Source organism: Pantherophis guttatus, chromosome 4 (assembly GCF_059756535.1).
Source record: "Pantherophis guttatus breed Tessera chromosome 4, ASM5975653v1, whole genome shotgun sequence".
NCBI classification, from domain to species: Eukaryota; Metazoa; Chordata; class Lepidosauria; order Squamata; family Colubridae; genus Pantherophis; species Pantherophis guttatus.
In genome coordinates, this window is record NC_142066.1 from 45,737,643 (window position 1) to 45,757,822 (window position 20,180).

Below are 20,180 nucleotides of genomic sequence, written 5' to 3' on the forward strand. Positions count from 1 at the left end.
CCCCAAGAGCTTCTGTTACTCCACCAAGGTTCTCATGCACCCCATCTGTCACAATCCCCTGTTCAGTTTTCTTCTTCCATAAGTAAGACACTCCGCCCACCTTACCCCTTAGGTCCTGTGGACATGCGCGCCATCGCCAGCTGCTCTACTGGTTTCCAGTGTGCACATGTGCACTGGCCAGCTGGTCTTCATGCGTACCAGAGCACCGGAAATCCAAAGACCAGCATGCATTTCCAGCACTCTGGGATGCACAAAGACCAGGTGGCCGACACTCACATGCGCGTCAGCCAGCTGATCTTTGGGTTTATGACGCTCACGCATATGCAAATTCCAATTTGGGCACTCGGTGCCAAAAAGGTTCACCTTCACTGCCTTAGGTTATACCACTGGCTTCCTTTTAAGTCTCATCTGAGCACCAACCTCACCAATATGCACCTCCCACCCAAAATTATTAACTTTTGTATAATGAGGAAACTTCCATTGCCTGTGCAATGACTGTGCTTTAATTATGTTTAGTAAAAAATAAATTGAATTCAAATTGATTAAAATTAAAACTGAATTAGGTTTTTATTATTGTTTTATTTTACTCAACAGATACTGAAAGTCCTGCTAGTGTCATATGGGATTCCACAAAAGTTTAAACATTAAAAAGGGTTCTTTGTGCAATTTGGGGGACCAGTGAGCTAGAATGTGGAGTTGAAGAAGTAATTAAAATTATAAAAAAATTAAAATTATATTGAATTTTCTTGTCCCTATCTAGCCACAGAAAATGGTGGTGAAGGTGTTGGACTAGAAACAGACACCAAGTTCTGGTCCACCCTTCACAACAGGTGCTCTCTGGTGGTCTGAGATTCTCAGTCTAATTTTCTTTAGGGATTTTCTGGAGAAAAATTGGAGAAGGAGCACTACATATGTCACTTTGAACTCCTGAATGAAAGGTGGATATAAATCCAAAATGCGTTTCTTTGATACAAAAATGCATTTTACCATGTTTCTATAGTCAAGGTGATAAAGCACAAGTTGTGATCTTCCAAATTTACTGAACTACATCCAGGATACCTGAAGTTGTGCTGCCTGCTGTACTGGCAAATGTCCTTTAAAATATATGGAGAGCTACCCAATGAGCTATCCCATCATTGAACGCATGCAGCTTGCTAAGCCATCATTTGCCAATCCCTGCAGTAACTCAAAGTTAATCAGTTATAGATACCCAAAGGCACCATATCATGCATAATATTGCCATAGGATCTCTATGCTCTTCCCATGATTTAAAATACAGCTTTAAAAATGCAGGAAAACTCACAAATTGTCAAATTTTGCACTAAAAAGGTAAAGGTTCCCTCACACATATGTGCTAGTCGGTCCTGACTCTAGGGGGCGGTGCTCATCTCCATTTCAAAGCTGAAGGGCCAGCGCTGTCTGAAGACATCTCCGTGGTCATGTGACCAGTATGACTAAATGTCAAAGATGCACAGAACGTTGTTACCTTCCCACCAAAGTGGTCACTATTTTTCTACTTGCATTTTTTACGTGCTTTCGAACTGCTAGATTGGCAGAAGATGGGACAAGTAACGGGAGCTCACTCCATTACGCAGCACTAGGGGTTTGAACCACTGAACTGTCAACCTTTCGATTGATAAGCTCAGCATCTTAGCCACTGGGCCACCATGCCCCTAATTTTGCATTATACACACACATATCCCATCTTTGTTACTTTATTAATATCTCAAGGTGGTTTACCTACATAAATCATATCTCTCCTCTTATTTTCCCCCTAACAACAATCCTGCGAGGTAGATTGGGCTAAGAGAGAATGACTGGCCCAAAGTTACACAGATGGCTTTCATGTCTAAGGCAGGGCTAGAACTCACAAGTCTCCTGGTTTCTAGGCCAGCATCTTCACCACTACAACAAACTGATGTTTATATACTGTACTTATTCCCACCTGAAACCTCAAAAGTATAAAATAATATTTATCATTTTATATTTTGAGATTGCTGAGATATGGGATAATTTGAAAATGATTTATTACTTTTATAATCTACCCGCACCCAAAAATCACATAGTACCAGAAGCTGTGGATCTTAACATACCAGGAGACCGAATGATACTACTCTGCAGGGTTGTCATATACCATTCTCCCTACCAAAAAGAATACAGGTAGTTCTCGAGTTACAACTGTAATGGTCATAAGTCAAGAGGACATTAAGTGAATCACATTAAGTAAATAAGCCCTCATCCCTGCTCCCCCCAAATATGTCTTTAAGAGGTACCTCAGGAATGGGGAAAACCAGGGGAGCCTAGTGCAAGGAACAAGACCACCTGCTTCTGGCCACCCAAGTCCTCTCCCCACCCACTGAAATATCCCATGCTCCACTTTTCACACTTTGGGGTCCCCACAGCTGCTTGGGTCTTCTCCGCATCAACCCGTCACTGATTGCACTTATCTTTCGAAGATCTCCTGAGCTCAAGATGTCGGAATAGGAAAGGAGAATAGGTTGGACATTCCTGCATTCACGCCAGTGATGAAATGCTACTGGTTCGCACCGATTCAGGCGAACCAGTAGTGATAAAAACTACCAGTTCAGGCGAACCGGTAGTAAAAAAAAGCTACAGGTTCCTCTGAATCGGTATTTCCGATGATCAGCTGTACTGCATGATTGAAAATTGCTAGAAAGCAGGAAATCCTGCTTTCTAGTGAATCACTATCACGCGGCACAGCTGATCCCTCCCTCACTGTTCTACTTATCTTCCCAAGCCTCCTTTTGGTTTGCACTGTGCATGTGCACACAGCGCACGTTTGGCATACAGCACGCATGTGCGTGCGCGGCCAGCGAACCGGTGACAAATCGGTTCAGATTTCACCACTGATTCCTGCCCCTCTGCTCTTTGCAAAAACAGTTTTGCAAAGAGGAGAGGGGCCTGCAGGAATGTGAGATTTATCGTTGGCTGAATGCTTTTGCAAAGAGGAGAGAAACCTATAGGAAGGAGAAGTTTGCAGCTGGCTGCATGCCTTCCTTCTCCCACTATTAATTCATAGTGTCTGTGCCATTACCTGATTTTTATAACAGATAGATAACAATGATGGGTTGTATCCAGAGTTGGGTTCTACTTACCTTTACTACTGGTTTGCAGCGGGGCCACTCGCGCACGCTCGCTTTGCTCCCACACACGCTCTTCTGTGCAAGAGCAGAACTGTTTTGATGACATCGGGGTTGGTGGGCAGAGCCTCCTGCCAGTTTTGCTACCGGTTCTATAGAACAGGTGCGAACCAGGGGCAACCCACCACGTATCCTTGTCCATTGGCAGAGTAACTTCCAAAGGTTAGAAACTCAGAAAACACTTTAAATAAAATCTAATTTAGAAATATTTAATACCTCCAGTTGATGCTTCCATTTAATAAACTGGCATTTAATTATAGTTATACATAACAATGGGGTTTTGAATTATTTTAATGAGGCAACAATTATGTTTAACTATGGAACAGGTTGTTTTAAGATACTCTTTTTTTCAAAGGGAATGGCTGAGTTCACACCACATCTTTAATTTGGTTAATTTGCCAAAACCATAATAATGTAGTGAATGTACATTATGAACCATAATGTAATGTAGTGAATTGTAAACTAATTAAATAGTCCGGGTTCACACAATATACTAAATCACACTAACTAGCCAAGAAGTATGCTAAGTGTGTGCGCAAATTTAAACAGTATATGTAGCAGTCACTACAAGCAGCGTACGTTCAATAAAACAAAACAGAAATAACTTTTTGTTCTAAGCCTGCAGAAATGAAACTTTTTCGCCCCCTTCTGGATGTCAGTTATGTAAAGCAAGAAAAATGCACAACCATGAAGAAGTTCTGTTGATCTGCTATGCCAAAAATCATTGTATATTCTTGGGATAACTTTATTTGCTGATATAAGCCAACATCCTGGAATTATTAAATAAAAAGTGGTGGCTCAAAAATGAACAGTTACCATCTTTCTCTTTCATGGATCTTTCAGTTAAAAGTCTGAAAATGAACAGCTGCCATCCTTGTCTTTTATGGATCTTTAAGCTAAAAGCCCAAAGAATCAATCTGATCTGTTTGATGGCAATATGTTAAGTAAACATGAAATTTGATCTGGGGAAAAGGGTTGGCTTAGGGAACTAACTAAATTGATCATTGTTATCTTTGGTATGTAGAAGAAGGCAAGCAGAAGATTAGTTATAAAAGAAATTACATTTCAGCTCATCTTGTCTCGTGGGAGCTACAGTATTCTATAAAAATGTTTGCCTATTTTGGCAGGACCAGTGAACCTACATTCCCAAATGCAAGTACTCTTTCAAAAATGGTACGTTACTTGCTCATACTGAACTCAAACAAATTCATTCAAGCTCTATTGAACTTATAAAATTTTGCATATTAATTTAAAAAGCTTAGTTAATAGTTGACATTAAAGACTCACAATCTCTATCTATGCTTCAAACAAATGAGGAAATTGTATAGGTTTTACTAGAGAGATGAATGATGAAACATGCATCATGGTCCCCTTAAACACTTTTGTTAAATGTCAGGATGTTTGCATCAAACCACAATGCATGGCTATCATCATTTTGAGACAATCCAACTAACTGCAGTTCCCTATAATATAAATAATTTAGCATCTCTGTAAACTGCAAAAACTTGATCCGGTCACTGTTCTATGATGGTGTTACCAATCACACTTACCTGCCTACTTGCATTTGCCTTACCTTTTCAGGCTTACTTTGGAACTTTAGAGCCATATGTCCAGGCAAACAATCAACAAATGTAAATTCTCTCCATCACTTGATACAGGAATGCATCCCAGGTGCCTCTCAACAAGAAAGATAGTGCTTCCCCCAATTCCATATACAGAAGAAATTCATCAGACATAAATCCAGCTGTTTTAATAATACCTAGCAACTTCCTACACATCTAGATTTCTTTCTGATGCTCTGTGACTTTTAGAACTGGAGTAGTATGGACTACAATGAAAGTATTAAAAAGTAACTAACTTTATAATGATCACTAATGCCTTGCACCAGAAAGATGTGTGAAAGATCAGGTCTACAGGAAGGTTCAATTAAACTAAGTTAATCATAGCTAGGCAGAATTTTCTAACTAACCTGATAGAGCCGATGATTAAAGGGGGTTATACTAATTTTGCTAGAGCCTATCTAGAATTCTAGGCTAATCCCTCTTTTAACTTTGCTTCCAGGTTCTGCAACTTCTCTTACTATTTCAACCTTCTGGTGCTTTCTTTTAACACTATTGTTTTGAGGAAGAGGAATGAAGGCATTGAACTTCAATTTAAGAACAGGTTGAAAAAGGTATGCAACTTAGCAAAAGGTTATATAAAGTCAGCAAGGCTTCTAAACTGAAATAGGTCTGTTATAGCCAGTGTTCATCAGCCAGCATCAGTCTTTTTAATATATATTGTTTATTAGGGCTACACACACTTCAAAAATATTTAAGGGAAAGCCTTTGGACCTTGCACAAATGCAGAACCTCATTCCTAATTAACTTTTCAGGTTTCCATATGGTCTTGAAAAAAATGCTGATCCTTTAAGGAACCCATGAGATAAAGCTAATGCAATTCTTAAAGTAATGATACTTTTAGGCTCACATAGAACCCTAAAAGGGGTGTGTGTGTGCTTTAAAGAATAAAGCTAAAAGATTTATGAACTTTTATCAGGGAAACGATAACCCTCTCCCCTTCAAAATAACCAGCATCTTCCATAAACACATGAACTAAGAGCAGTAAAATGCTTAAGACCAAAGGAACATAAAATGAGTGGCAAGTTTCCCCGCCCCCAAGACAAAGTTTAGTGCTGTGCTTGGAATATTTCAGTATTTAAGAAAAGTGGAGAATAAATGGTACATTTTACCCAATCATCAAAGAAGAAATACCAGTTTTAACATGCAATCTATTTATTGTTACATAAATTTTTATATGGTATGAAGCAAGGCATCAACATTCTTAATACAACTAGAATTATCTCAACACAGCAGAAGAATTAACACGTTAGTGATTCAGAATAAGCTTGTTCTCTTTTAAAAATCTCCAATGTTGATACTAAAGTCTCAATTATTCAAGTCTTGGAATTGTCAACTTGGTTCAGTATGAGGATGAAGATGGCAAACTGCATTTTTTAAAAGTCCAATTGGTATTTAGTCCAACAGAGTACTCTGTATTCGAAGAGCAGTCTCAATGTTCAAGAATGTTTTTTCATACGGTCCATGAAAAGAATCAGGAGTAAATGGGATTCAAGAGGTTTTTTTCAAGTCTCTGCTGCACATAGAAAGAAGTTGAGAAAGCCTTGTGTTCTTCATATGTTGAACTCAGAAGGACCTCTTAGTTTTGCGATATGCCTTGACCATCTCAGATAGTTTTTCCATAGCTTCAGGGATCCCCACACCACTTACAGCAGAGCAACCCTGAATACGCCATTTGCGTCCAGATATTTTCCTCACTCCCATCCTTTCTGCAACTTCCATGGAAGGTCGTGCTTCAGGCAAATCTTGTTTGTTGGCTAGCAGCATCAAAGGCACCCCTCGCAAATCATCAGCCTCCAGTAATGACTCCAACTCCATCCTGGCTTCTTCAAAACGATAATAGTCCATACTGTCCACCATGAAAATCAGCCCATCTGTATTAGTATGGTAGTGCTTCCATAGAGCCCGGATGCGCTCTTGTCCACCAACATCCCACATGGTGAAAGTCACATTGCTGAAAGACTGAACCGTCTCCACATTAAAACCCACAGTGGGGATGGTGAAAGTTTCTTCATTCAGCTTCAGCCTGTAGAGAAGAGTTGTTTTTCCGGCAGCATCCAAGCCCAGGAGGAGAATACGAGCCTCCACTCCATAGAAAGAATCGAAAATTCGGCTGAGTAAAAGCCCCATGGCTAGTTTAAGCATAAGCAAGGTATGAAACAGAGGGGAAATGTTTGCAATCTTATATCCAGCCAGCCTTTATTTCATTGGCTGCACGCTAGGGGGAGTGGTGTATTACAGTATTATTACAATACTATCTTGTTGGCAATTGACATGCTGGAAGTTTTGAAGAGTACCTATTTGACACAACTGTTGGTAGTTAAAGCCTAGCCATGTTATAATGATGTTATGAATTGCTGCTTAGACTTTATTAATAAAACTGCTTCATTGTTATTATTAACACATATTCAGGAAATACTTAGGCAATTTGATACTTTTCATAACTTTACATTAGAGTATATGTACCCATATGTACAGAGAGATTTTATGGTATATTATTGTTATCTGAAGGGTGGGAGTTCCATTTGGTGAGGTTTCTTTTTCTTCCTAAAGATTTTTATACTCTTGCAAACTTAGTTCTCTAAAGATCAGTATCATAGTTATCTACTGCATGTAAATGAGCCAATTTTGGTTAAATAAGGAAAAGCATTAGGATACAATATCTGATTGTATCTAATACAGATACAGAAATGATATAGAAATGTAGATTTATAATAAATTTGAATTGTGCTATATCTTAAATTATGGGTTGTATTAATAGTAAAATATTCCTATTTAGAATTAATCTGAATTTCAATGAGATTTACTTCCAAGTAAGTTTATAAAGTAAAATCTTTTTTAAAACTATTTTTTAAAAAACTACTATAGATATTTTTAAAATATTGGACACTGCCTGCTTCATTTTGAAAAGTAAGACTTTTTAAAAATACATAGAATTATCTGTGAAGTTGATTCAATAATGCATTACAATTTGATTTAAGTATTAGTGTCCAGCTTTAATTTTTTTAAACAAATGGCAAAATAAGCAGAGAACAAGTGAAACCGGCAACATTTATTCAAGGCATTTAAACCACAATGCTGATTCTTGACATCTCCCAATCGTGTGTGTTTTTTAGAAATAATTGATCTGATGTTAAGAACTATTTGATTGCTCATTTTTCATGCATAATAAGAGTATTTAGCATTCCTGCTATGTGTATCATGGACAATTGAGAGAAAAGAAAAATATTACTGAGCACCTCCTAGCTAGCCCATAAAGGGTTTTTAAAAACCAGCATTTGGTTTGTTAGACTAACTATCGAAGAATCATGAGACCATGATAGCTCCTATAAAATTACTATAGACCAATCTAGGCAACAGCAGATCATAATTAATTCTTGTCCCCGAGGAGGGAGGAAGGTTGGTAAGTTACAAATATTCAAATTTGCCAGTTCTCTGGTAGCCATGATTTGTTACATTTCCAACTGTGATTAGTTAAAGGGAAAGGAGAAAGCAACTGCTCGTCACCGGGAGGATGGGTAAGGAGAAAACACGTGAGAACATTCGTTTGGAACCACAAGTACGCACGTTCAGAATTGGAATCGGGCGTTTGAATCATTAGGGGAACGATGGGAAAGAGAAAAACGAGAAATAGAATGCGCGCGCAGCCGCCGCGTTTGCTCTCGGGATTTGTATTCCCGGCAGCTGTTCGAATCTTCTCCATGACAACCATCTCTGCTCCAGCCTTTCTCTCCACGTCCACATTTCCTCTTTGATGTCACCTAATTAAAACAAAGAAAGAAAGGCATCCCGGGATTTAATTTGGACCAATGAGAAAGCGGGATGTTTTGTTCCTTTCCAATGAATTTAAGCAGAAGGAGTTTTTCAGGTCTCGGATTCAGTTAATCTTCCGATTGACTTGCAGCAGGCGACAAGTAATACATTCGATTGCTTACGGCTGGGATCGGTACAAATTGGGCTGAGAATGCGGGAAAGGTGAAAGAGGGATGCATAGAAAAAGGGTGATACAAAAGTGGGGCTAGAGGCCACGCCCCTTTAAAGAGCCAGACCCTTTGCATTCCGTCCGCCCCCAAAACCCACCGAGCTTTTGGCGTCTTTTAATTGGCGGGAGGGCGTGCAGTTATGGATGTTGGCTGCTTTGTTTGCTCTCACAGACCCTGGCTTAGGTTGCAATGAATATCAGATGTGCATTCACGAAATGCTAAATAAGAAATCCGTAGTATGCATACCTACTCGGCAGTGAGTTCATTTGTTTCTCACGCTCTCCAAACAGTAGTAAACGTTCCCCCCATTTGGCTCGGATAACACAAATGCTCACTCTTTTCAGACAATGCGATTTTTGGCTAAACTGGCTGGAAGTAATGAAAAATGGGGTCTCTCCCATCCCAGAGTGCAGAGGAATAGAGGCAATGCAGGTCTAAGCTTTCTCCCCATTTTCTCCTCTATTTCCACTCTCTGCAATCCCGAAAGCAAAGGATTCTGCAATGTTATTACTTACTGCCTACCAAGAAAGTTTGGTCTTTGCTTATATTTATTTGGCAAACAAGGCACATTCCCTTCATACCGTTTTCTACATACAGCAAATAATGCCACCTTTTCTGTCCCCATTTCACATATTTTCTTTTTACTTGGGATGAAATTGTATTCTTTCCAAACAGTCTCTTCAGCAGGCTCACACTGAGTTGTAACTTTGCAAAACACATTTTAGTTTAACCTACACAGAGACTCCTCACATGGTTGGTTTATGATTTGAGACATTATGCAAATTCTAGGAATTAGATTAATTCAATGAGTCATATTTCAGTTACTCAAAGCTTATTGTGTAAACACTGCTCTTCAAAGCTCTTTAGCGACCTGGATTAAATCTCCCCTTATATTATTTATTCTGTTCATATTACCAACTCATGTTCATTCTTTTTTCCAAAGATAGTTTCATAACCTTTTAAAATATTCTTTTCCTAAATAATAAAATTTCCTAAATCTATTCACATTCAGCATCAATTTTCTTAAACTCAGTTAATTACAGTGACTCTTCCTTTTTTTTGAAAAGCAGGACATAAGAAAAACTCATTAGCCACAGAAAAAAAGAGGTGGCTGATGTGATTACTGCTTTATCCCGAAGGAGCATTATTACTATTGTTGCTGTCATGAAATCATTTATTTAATTGTACGGGTAACTATAGTTAACTATATTTTAAATAATTACTTTTAAGTTCTGTGAATGTATGGGGAAATCTATAAATGTAAAGTAGCTGGGGAAACCATTCTAGGTTTTGGGGTTTTTTTTGGCAATTGCACATGGATGATACCTCATGAAAGGGTTTTTTTTTTTTTTTTAATTTGATTTATATGCCACCTTTCTCCGGAGACTCAGGGCAGCTTACAATGCGTTAAGCAATAACCTTCATACTTTTGTATATTTATACAAAGTCAGCTTATTACCCCCACAAACTGGGTCCTCATTTTACCTATCTTAGAAAGGATGGAAGGCTGAGTCAACCTTGAGCCTGGTGAAATTCGAACTTACAGTAATTGCAGACAGCTGGTGTTAATCACAATGCTTTTAGTCTGATGAGCCATCAGGCCCTTTTATTAAACCCTTTTATTATTTCCCAAATCATTTTTTTTCATTAAACTAGTGAAATTAAATATTAGATTTTGTACACTAAGTATACTTCACTTTAAAACTTGTGCATGAACAACTGGCTTATTTTGTTAAAGGAATAAAATGTATTTATTATGTATTTACTAGGCTCATATACTATTTGTTGTCCAGCCGCATGCGTTTCTGAGTAATTATATTTAAAAATATTACATTAAAAATCAACATAATACAAACACACACATACACAAACATAGAGATACACACATACACATATCACTCAAACACATACAGTATACATACAGTATACAACATACATACATACATACCCAGAACATCAGCTACATTGTACAGATATCCAAATGTTCAAGGAAACAAAGGACTTTTGGAACACCTAAAAAAATAGGGAGGGCCGTTCAAATTTCTTAGAGAATGTTGTTATACAGAAGAGGGCAGGAAACTGTTGATGACATTCTGTTATGGAATGTGCACCTGCAGCTGCAGAGGGGGAAGACTGGTGTTAGGCCCAAGCCCAGAGACTAGACGGTGAGATCTAACTGAGTCCAGTACTTCATTTGCTTTCACCTAGTAGAATCTTGCCCAACTTTCTAAGCTATCAGATATTTCCTGAGAGATTCTAGGGCAGGGGTCAGCAACCTGCGGCTCTGGAGCCACATGCAGCTCTTTGGGCCCTCTGCTGTGGCTCCCTGTCAGGTGATCCCACCACTGGCTGTCCCCGCCCCTTGCCCTCCCCTCCCAGTCACTCCACGCCTGACCTGAGAAGGTAAAGGCGATGGTGGGGGATGGAGAAGCGGCCAGGGCAGAGACAGAGAGATTTAGAGAGAGGGGGACAGAGAGAGGGAGGGAGGGGAGAGGGAGAGATGTTAAAAGGATTTTATGCTTCCCGGTGTTTTTTAACAACTGGTTCTCCGCCCTAATGACCTGCTGGGTCGGGGTGGCTAGGGGGTCATGTGACTGGTGGAAGTGAGTGACATTGAGTTGGCCACGCCCACCCAGATTTTGTGGCTCCCAGTGTTTTTTTTTTCTGTGGGAAATGGGTCTACATGGCTCTTTGAGTAATTAATGTTGCAGACCCCTGTTTTAGGGTGTGGTTACACTGAACCATTTCCCTTTTCCCCCATCCAGCTCCGGATAGCAGTCTTTTTCTGGGAAAGCTCTGAAGGGACCAAATCCTCCCCCTCTCTTGATGCAGGTGCACATTTGATCACACATTCTGAGAAAAGAGATACCAAAAGAATCTATACTAGCAGATCTAATGGTGACAATGGCTGCAAACAGGGCAAGCAATACTAGGCGAGTCACATTTCCTCTATCCTGATCTTGTTAGAAGTCATCCACAAATAAAATTTAACTGGCATTAGACCAGGTAGTCCATCTATGGTAGGGCTCTCTAACAAATCCCACAGCCTTCTCAAAAGTCTAAATTTGTCTTGTAGATGAGAGCTTCTTATATGCGTCCCATCTTACTTGAGCTCTGCTAGTGAAACTTTCAATGTGCCATGTTATGCCTTTAATGCGCCAATGTAAACTTGGTTACAGCAATTATCCAAAATTATTTTTATTTGCTGGTGTGTAATCAGCTAAATGGAAACTACTAGGAAATGGCACAATATATGAGAGAAAAATGAACAGTTTAATAATCCAAAATCCCATTGTGCTTTTTTGCTGTTGCCATATATATGTGAAAATGAGAACCAAAATCACTCTTTTTCAAAAGAAAATTCGTTGAATGCCATATTTTGAGTTATATTGTTTTGAGTTGTATTGTATTAATGAATGTTGAATGTGTAGAATTTTTTCATTGTTATCTTAACTGTTTCATGCATTTATTTTTATAATATAGCAGCATTTGTAGAAATCCCACTACAGAAAATGATGAATACACCTAATTTTTAAATTAAAAACATATTTCTACTAAAGAATAATATACTTTGAGAGTCACGGTTTAAAAAATCTCTCTACAGTTTTATCATTTGCAATTGTGTACATATACATAGAAAGACATGCTCAGACAACTGTGAATGAAACAAACAAACCATTCCCTAGTGACGGAAGGACTGATTCATTGCCATAACAGACCACTCCGAAGTAACTTCTGACTTATTCAAGACTCTGCTGTGATTATAATCTACAGTTAAACACATCAAGTATTTTAAGTATAGTTTGCCATCTTATCAGATTGCACTGCACTGCACTGCACTGCACTGCACTGCACTGTGTTTGATTTTTATTTTGCTTAGAGACATCAAGATGACAAGCGCAACTTACTCCTTCCATTATGAACAGATCTGGGAAGAGTCTAAAAATCATTCTAAGGATTGGAGCCAGAGAATCAGGTTAGTTTTAAATATACTAAAGAAAGCCCCAGAACTAAATAAAATGTATTTTTTCTCTTTTTAAAAATAAATAGAATTATACATTCTTAGGTGTTAAAAATGTTAAGCTTTTGGAAATCCAAATTAATGTACCACTTCAGTTATTCTTTAACAATATACTTACTATATGCAATAAGATATACATGCAGACATACATACATTTTATGGTGATATAGTACGTACATATATTTATTATGTTTATTTTTCTCTGGGTTTTTTCCAGCAATTTTATTATTCAAATATTTATTTGAAAGTTAGTGTTAACTAACTTGCATCCTATTTTTTTTTTATTCAGAAGGGTCTAACTTTATGTAGCATGACATAATATATTTGATTGGCTTTAATAGATGTTAACCCCTTCGTGGGGTTAACGATTTCATATAAAGAAGAAATCATATAAAGATTTCTTGTATCGTAACTTTCCCTTGAACTCTGCATACTTACTTACAGCCTGAGCCTTTTAGATTCTAGTTTCAAATAATGTTCTCTTATTCTGCTTATCAGCAGTGAGATGGTATTCAATAAAAAAGGATGTTCTTTTGGGGTATAGCATTGTATTCTAAAATTTAAAGGGATGTGGTGGATCAGTGGCTAAGATGTTGAGCTTGTCGATTGAAAGGTCGGCAGTTCAGCGGTTCGAATCCCTAGTGCCGCATAACGGGGTGAGCTCTTGTTACTTGTCCCAGCTTCTGCCAACCTAGCAGTTCGAAAGCACATAAAAAATGTAAGTAGAAAAAATAGGGACCATCTTTGGTGGGAAGGTAACAACGTTCCATGTGGCTTTGGTGTTTAGTCATGCCGGCCACATGACCACGGAGACATCTTTGGACAGCGCTGGCTCTTCGGCTTGGAAACGGACATGAGCACCGCCCCCTAGAGTTGGGAACGATTAGCACATATGTGCGAGGGGAACCTTTACCTTAAGCTGCAAAAGAAGCTGTATTGAAATAGATGCTTAAAACTTGGATGTACACAATGGGTTAAATTCATTATAAACAGAGGTTAATTAATAAAGCGATTGAAAATCAAAAAGTTTTTTCATTTAGCAAAGGTGGCAGCCCTTCTAACAAAAATATACTTGGAGAAATTGATCCAATTAATAACTGTAGCAAAGAGGGAGTGCAGGTTATTTCCTTTTCTAAGTTATTTAGTAAATAAATGCTCAGACTCACAAATTGGTGTATATTAATATTCACAAATGATAGATGAAATTTGCTTTCTTTTTCTGATAGAATGAGGATAGCAGATGAGAGACAAAAATATATATTTCACAAAGAGAGACAAGAGTTTGAAGAGTTGGGTGAGAAGCATGTGTCTGAACTTGACTTCTTTCCAGGTGGACTGGAAATGGAGGAAAGTATACTGGATGCCACTGACCAGGAAACGGTGATGTGTGAAGAGAACAGCAAAAATGATTCGTGTTCCAATGCTATTGTCAAGAAAAAAAGGAAGAAAAAGAGGTTAGAAATAACCACTGAAAGCTTAACGAGTCTGGTTTTATTTACTAAAAGGGGATAAAAATAGTGAATAAGCATTGAGAAAGAAAATTGTTGAACTAAATTTATTTATTTATTTATTTATTTATTTATTTATTTATTATATTTCTATACCGCCTTTCTCCCGTAGGACTCAAGGCGGTGTACAGTCAAGAAAAATATAGATACACAAACATCATAAAATTGCTAATTAAAATTATTATTATAACATAGTTTGGCCCAATTAAATAGAACCTAAAATTAGATAACATTTTAAAAACATTCACATGTTCATATGTTTAGCCCCGCCTGTTGGAACATCAGGGTTTTGAGGGCACGGCAGAAAGCACGGAGATCAGGGATGTTGCGTATCTCAGGGGGCAGTTCATTCCAAAGGGTTGGAGCCCTCACAGAGGAGGCCGTCCCCCTGGGAGTCGCCAGACGGCATAATTTGACTGACGGTACCCTGAGTAGTCCCTCCCTGTGAGAACGAACTGGTCGGTGGGAGGCTATTGGTGGCAAAAGACGGTCTCGTAGGTATCCAGGTCGTAAGCTATGGAGCGCTTTAAAGGTGAAATAATTTATATTTTACTCTGAAGGTGGGCGGTTACTAAATTTTATATATAAATAAATAATTTCTAACTTTCCTTTCACACTCCAATGTTCTCAGTGTTTCCAAATGACATATATCTCATTAAATCCTAAATCCCCCCCCCCCGCTTTCATTTTTACTCTAAAATAAAAAGGATGAAAGATAGCTGCTTGGTCACACACTAACAATGTGTGGCCTGTTTGATTTTGGCTTAGCATAACCAATTCTCCTTCATTGAACAAACTTCCGTTGAACATGCATGACTGATACAGGGGTGAAATGCTCCTGGTTCGGACCGGATCACCGGATCCAGTAGCGATGGCGGTGGGTGGTTCGGAGAACCGGTAGCAGAAATCCCTGCCACCCTCCATGCCCAGCTGAGCCGCGCGATCATCAGAGGCTTTTTTTTTCTCTTTTAAAAGCATTTTTTCTACAAATACTTTTAAAAGTAAAAAAAAAAGCCTCTGGAAAAAAAAACAGCCTCGGCCGAAGAGGTTGTAGAAAAAAATGCTTTTAAAAGGCTCTGACGATCCCAGCTGAGTTGCCTGATCGTCAGAGGCTTTTTTTTTCTTTTAAAAGCAAAAAAAAAAAATGCTTTTTTAAAAAAACAAAAGCTTCTGACGATCAGGCAACTCAGCTGGGATTGTCAGGGCCTTTTAAAAGCATTTTTTTTACAACCTCTTCAGCTGAAGAGGTTGTAGAAAAAATGCTTTTAAAAGTTTTTTTTTAAAAAAGTTGGCCACACCCACCCAGTCACATTACCCCACCACCACCACCACCACGAAGCCATGGCCACAGAACCGGTAATAACAACTTTTACATTTCACTACTGGACTGATACCATGTGTGAATTGAGTCACTAAGTTTACAGGACTTCCCTCTGAGATTCTTGGCAATTGAATTTAAGAATTTAATCTAAGTAAGATTCAGACAAACACCTTCTGCTAGGTTACAAGCAGAATATGAATACTACAGCCTTCTCCTGTCACTTTGTTCTAGCACCTTCTTTTGATTCTTGAGCCTTCCATATAGCATAATAACAATTTAGCTTTTTTCATCATTTTAAAAAATATAAAACAAATACAGGCTATTCTGTATGTAAAACAGCATTTCTGTTCTGCCAGGGATTGACAGTTGACAATCCTGCTGCATACCTTTACAGGCCAAGCAAGTTTTTAGGTCTCTCTCTCTGTCCAATGAAGCATGCTATTTGTAGTCTGATCCCTCATTTAAAGGTATGAGACTCTGACATTCATTTTTCCTCTTGCTGATTCACAAGCACACATATTTAAAAGTAAAACACTATACAGTAGATGATAAGGGAACCAAGTGATGCTCTACTTGTGTAAGAATGCAGAATCATGGGACAAAAGACAATCTTTTTTTAAGAGCAAGATCAATGTTCTCAGTCTTGAAAACGTTTAATTAATTACTTTGGTTTTAAACATCCTGAAGATGCTACACTTACTAAAATATCAGATTTGTGAGGCCTTTCCTGGACTACCATACAACATAAAGCGAAGATAAAATCTGTATATTTGCATAAAGCATGGCAAGATCCATATCCAAATGCTGATTTAGTGTTTGGTTTGATTTGTGTTGGTTAGAATGGAATTTTGGTTATTTTTTCCAAATTCTATTATGATGTATTTTGATTCAGGTTTAAATGATACATTCCTGCTAAAGAATCAGAACAAATTCCGATTACGGTTCATTGTAAATCTTACATCTCCCTGTTGATTCCCTCTTACAAATATTTTACCTCATCTTTATATTTCTGAGTATAGGCTTGGGAAGGTATATTAGCCCTCTTTTAAGTACAATTTTAAAAAGCTTAATGATTCATACATTAGGTGATAATTAAACATTTGGTAATTATTTTGTTAAGGTTGCATTATAAGCTGAAATCCAGTCCTTCTGGAAATCCTTAACCAAAGTGTGATTTCACTGAGCTTAGTTTTCTTAGTTCACTTAGTTTTCTACAATAGTACTTGATCCCAGTGTCTATGGAGACTCTCAGTCATCCAGGTCCATTCCTTACCATTCAGTCAGAACTGAAGAAGCTTCTTGGATGAGAAGCAAAATGTTTTCAAGGAAAAAAACAAGAAAGTCCAGGTGCCTTTTGAAAAGCAACTTTGGGACTGGAGTTGCAGGATCCAGAAGGTTCTTAAATATTTTGCAGTAAGTTGTGCATTGGTTTTGCTTGTCTGCCTCTGTCTTTTTTCTTCTTTTTATCTTTTCCAGATGACCAGTGATAAATCTGACCAACTGTAAATATGAGAGTGGTAAGTATAATCTATAATTATGAGGCTGAATATATTTCTCAGTTGGTTCAGTGAGAAAAAAGCCCACAATTTTGATTAGAAAGCACTTCCAAATTAATGAAATTTTTAGCTTTTTTCAAGCTTTTGTTTGAAAAAGTAAAAAAGATATTTACACTTAACAACTGAAAGTATTGTTTGGAATCTAACATTCATCTTCAGTATTCACACATTCACCTCATTTTTTTCTTTCTTATAATTCCTAATTTTACATATTTTCTAAAGCTGTCTCATATTGTCTAATGTAAGACTAGCAATTTAAAGATAAGTGTGTAAAGGAAGTCTAACAAGCTCACCAACTGGAGTTTGGCACAAATTTATGTTAAACCAACAATAATCTGGTATATTTTTCCTTGAAATTAAAATACATAGTTTAGCTATTGTAATTAAATTATGATGTACCCTCTGAATGGAACTTGTTCTTTCATTTCTTCTCCCTAATATTTCTATATGAAACTGATGTGATTCTGTCTCTCTTCCTATCACACAGTACGTCGGGCTGCCAAAATGTGTGGGCTTCGGGAAGCAACCGAGATGGATGACTGGACCTTGTATTGGACAGATTATTCTGTGTCTCTGGATCGGGTAATGGAGATGAAAAGTTATCAGGTATTTACTAATACCCTGAGATGGAGGTAAAGAATCTATGTTTTTATTTGTGAAAAAAGATGTCAAGGTTTGGGTTGTACTGAGTATTTACCTTTGATCCCATTTTTAGAAAATAAATCATTTCCCTGGAATGACAGAAATCTGTAGGAAGGACCTTCTAGCCAGGAATATGAGCAGAATGTTAAAGCTTTACCCCAAGGAATTTAACTTCTTTCCCAAGACTTGGTGTCTTCCTGCTGAGTGAGTCTTTATAAAACTCATCTCCTATTTTTTTTTCTTATTTAGTTTCTCTTTTTCATTATAAAAGTTTAGAAGATGAACATGGGCAGATAAATTTGGCCTAAATAGTTTTATAAAAAAAGTATAGAAGTCTCTCTTAAAATTCAAACCACTCTACTAGGGGCCCTAATTATTACTGAAAATTCTGTCTCTCCTCTCCCCATGGGTCTGACTTTGAAAAGCAGCCTTCCCAACTGAATATTATCCCATACTGGATTTCAGTTCCCATAATTTCCTATCAAGATGTCTAAAGTTTTAGGCTAGCAGTTTGGAGCGTTCTTGGGCTACTGTATATGTTTTAAACAGCATGTTTTTCTTTTTCTTTTCATTGGTCTCAGCTATGGTGAATTGCAGGCCTTTGGGAGATCAAAAAAACATAAAACCTACATCTGTAAACCAGACTCTGGTTGTCAAGGCAAAGGCATTTACATCACAAAAACTGTAAAAGATATCAAACCTGGGGAGGATATGATCTGCCAGCTCTATATCTCAAAGGTGATTTTCTTGTATTGAAACAAGCTCCCTGTATTGCTGTGAGTCTTTCTAGCCATTTTAACTAAAACTGGCAGATATTCAAAAGCAGTCTATTACTGAAAAATAAAATCAGTGTGTCAAAAACCATTGATGATCAGTAAATCTTTTCCGTAAGAGAGAATTACATGGATTAAAGTGTGAGAGCTCCTAAAGGAGCATCTTGAAATGAGAAGAGTTGTTTGTGGGAAAGCATCCAGAAATCATGGGAAGGTGGGTGAAGAGGTAGGGAAACTTACTGGGATTAGAGACACAAGAATGAAAATAGCTAAAGTGAACCAGTTGGGCAACAGATTGAGAGACGTAGAATCCTGGAAAAAGTCAGCCATGACATTGATTACAAAGTTCCAATCTAAATTAACTGGCAGATCATTGAAATATTCTGCATTACAAAGTAAATTTAGAGTTTGTTAGAAAATTGATTTTAGATTGAATTCATAATCAAGTATAACTACCACAGTAGTAGATTACGAACTAGAATAACCATGGCTGAATTTGTATTATTTGATATTTTTGGTGCAAGTCAGTCATGGTTGGAATATGCTTATTTGGAATTGGTTGGAATTTTCCTGTTGCTTCCCACAACTTTGATCACAGAATGAAGAAAAAGCAGGAGAAACTTCACTGTAATTGACACCTAACCAGGGATGAAATGCTCCTGGTTCAGACCAGATCACCTGATCTGGTAGCGATGGAGGCGGGTGGTTTGGAGAACCGGTAGCAAAAATCCCTGCCCGCCCCCCATGCCCAGCTGAGCCGCACAATCATCAGAGGCTTTTAAAAGTAAAAAAGCCGAAAAATGCTTTTAAAAGTTTTTTAAAAAGCCTCTGATGATCGCGCAGCTCAGCTGGGATCGTCAAAGGCTTTTAAAAAAAGAAAAAGCCTCTGCCGATCAGGCAACTCAGCTGGGATCGTCAGAGCCTTTTGAAAGCATTTTTTTACAACCTCTTCGCCGAAGAGGTTGTAGAAAAAATGGTTTTAAAAATAAAAAAAAAAATATTGGCCACGCCCACCCAGTCACATCACACACACACACACACACCACCAAGCCATGCCCACAGAACCGATAGTAACAAATTTTAGATTTCACCACTGCACCTAACCCTCATGAGCTGCCTGGTTCTTTGACCTGTCAGGGTGATAGCACTTTGTTACTCTGGTGGCCCTTGGAACCTGAGGAAGTTTTATGAAGTAAAGGCAGAATGGGGTAAGGAATTGTTGGGGATGATTTGAGCACAGTATAGACTGTGGTATGGCAATGAATATTTGATCTGGAGGAGTGTATACTTGGAGAGGTCATAAAGGTGCAATTCAAATATCTGTTGCTGTTACCCATAGGGCAGATTTTAATTTAATGGTCTTCAGATACAGAAGATGGATTTTAAGGAAACAGTACTGTAAGAAATTTCATTCTAACAAAGGCAGATCAACCATGGCAACTTCACTGGAGCAAGGGTGGATAACTTTCTGTTTTAACTGAATGTTAAAACAATCTCTGGGGCATCTAATTGTCAATTGAAATAAGTGGGTGGAACCCAAGCTAACAATAGCTGAAGACTCATTTCTGTTTCTAACATGCTATTTTTTTCTATCTG

General features: G+C 38.0%; 2 protein-coding genes across 7 annotated transcripts in view; one reads left to right on the top strand and one right to left on the bottom strand.

The window, feature by feature from the left end:
• Positions 1-5,917: 5,917 nt before the first annotated feature.
• LOC117665011 (uncharacterized) lies at positions 5,918-8,482 on the bottom strand. The gene has a single exon (XM_060691831.2). It carries the CDS (start codon positions 6,923-6,925, stop codon positions 6,347-6,349), a length of 579 nt encoding a protein of 192 aa, XP_060547814.2. The 5' UTR covers positions 6,926-8,482; the 3' UTR covers positions 5,918-6,346.
• Positions 8,463-20,180, top strand: part of TTLL6 (tubulin tyrosine ligase like 6) — a 48,386-nt gene continuing 36,668 nt past the window's right edge. Inside the window, exons 1-8 of one of the 6 annotated variants that reach the window (XM_060691584.2) lie at positions 8,463-8,694; positions 9,834-9,947; positions 12,644-12,739; positions 14,115-14,238; positions 17,090-17,130; positions 17,657-17,775; positions 17,885-18,015; positions 18,393-18,549. In XM_060691584.2, the coding sequence (XP_060547567.1) occupies positions 17,674-17,775; positions 17,885-18,015; positions 18,393-18,549 (390 nt within the window). In that variant the 5' untranslated portion in view covers positions 8,463-8,694; positions 9,834-9,947; positions 12,644-12,739; ... (1 more) ...; positions 17,090-17,130; positions 17,657-17,673. Of the gene's footprint in view, positions 8,695-9,833; positions 9,948-12,643; positions 12,740-14,010; positions 14,239-17,089; positions 17,131-17,656; positions 17,776-17,884; positions 18,016-18,392; positions 18,550-20,180 lie in introns of all 6 variants that reach the window. The other 5 variants (XM_087892054.1, XM_087892058.1, XM_087892055.1 and 2 more) reach the window with 5 other exon arrangements.

Bases quoted from the DNA above. Each gene is read 5' to 3' on its own strand.
- LOC117665011 (XM_060691831.2), bottom strand. From the start codon at position 6,925: ATGCTTAAACTAGCCATGGGGCTTTTACTCAGCCGAATTTTCGATTCT.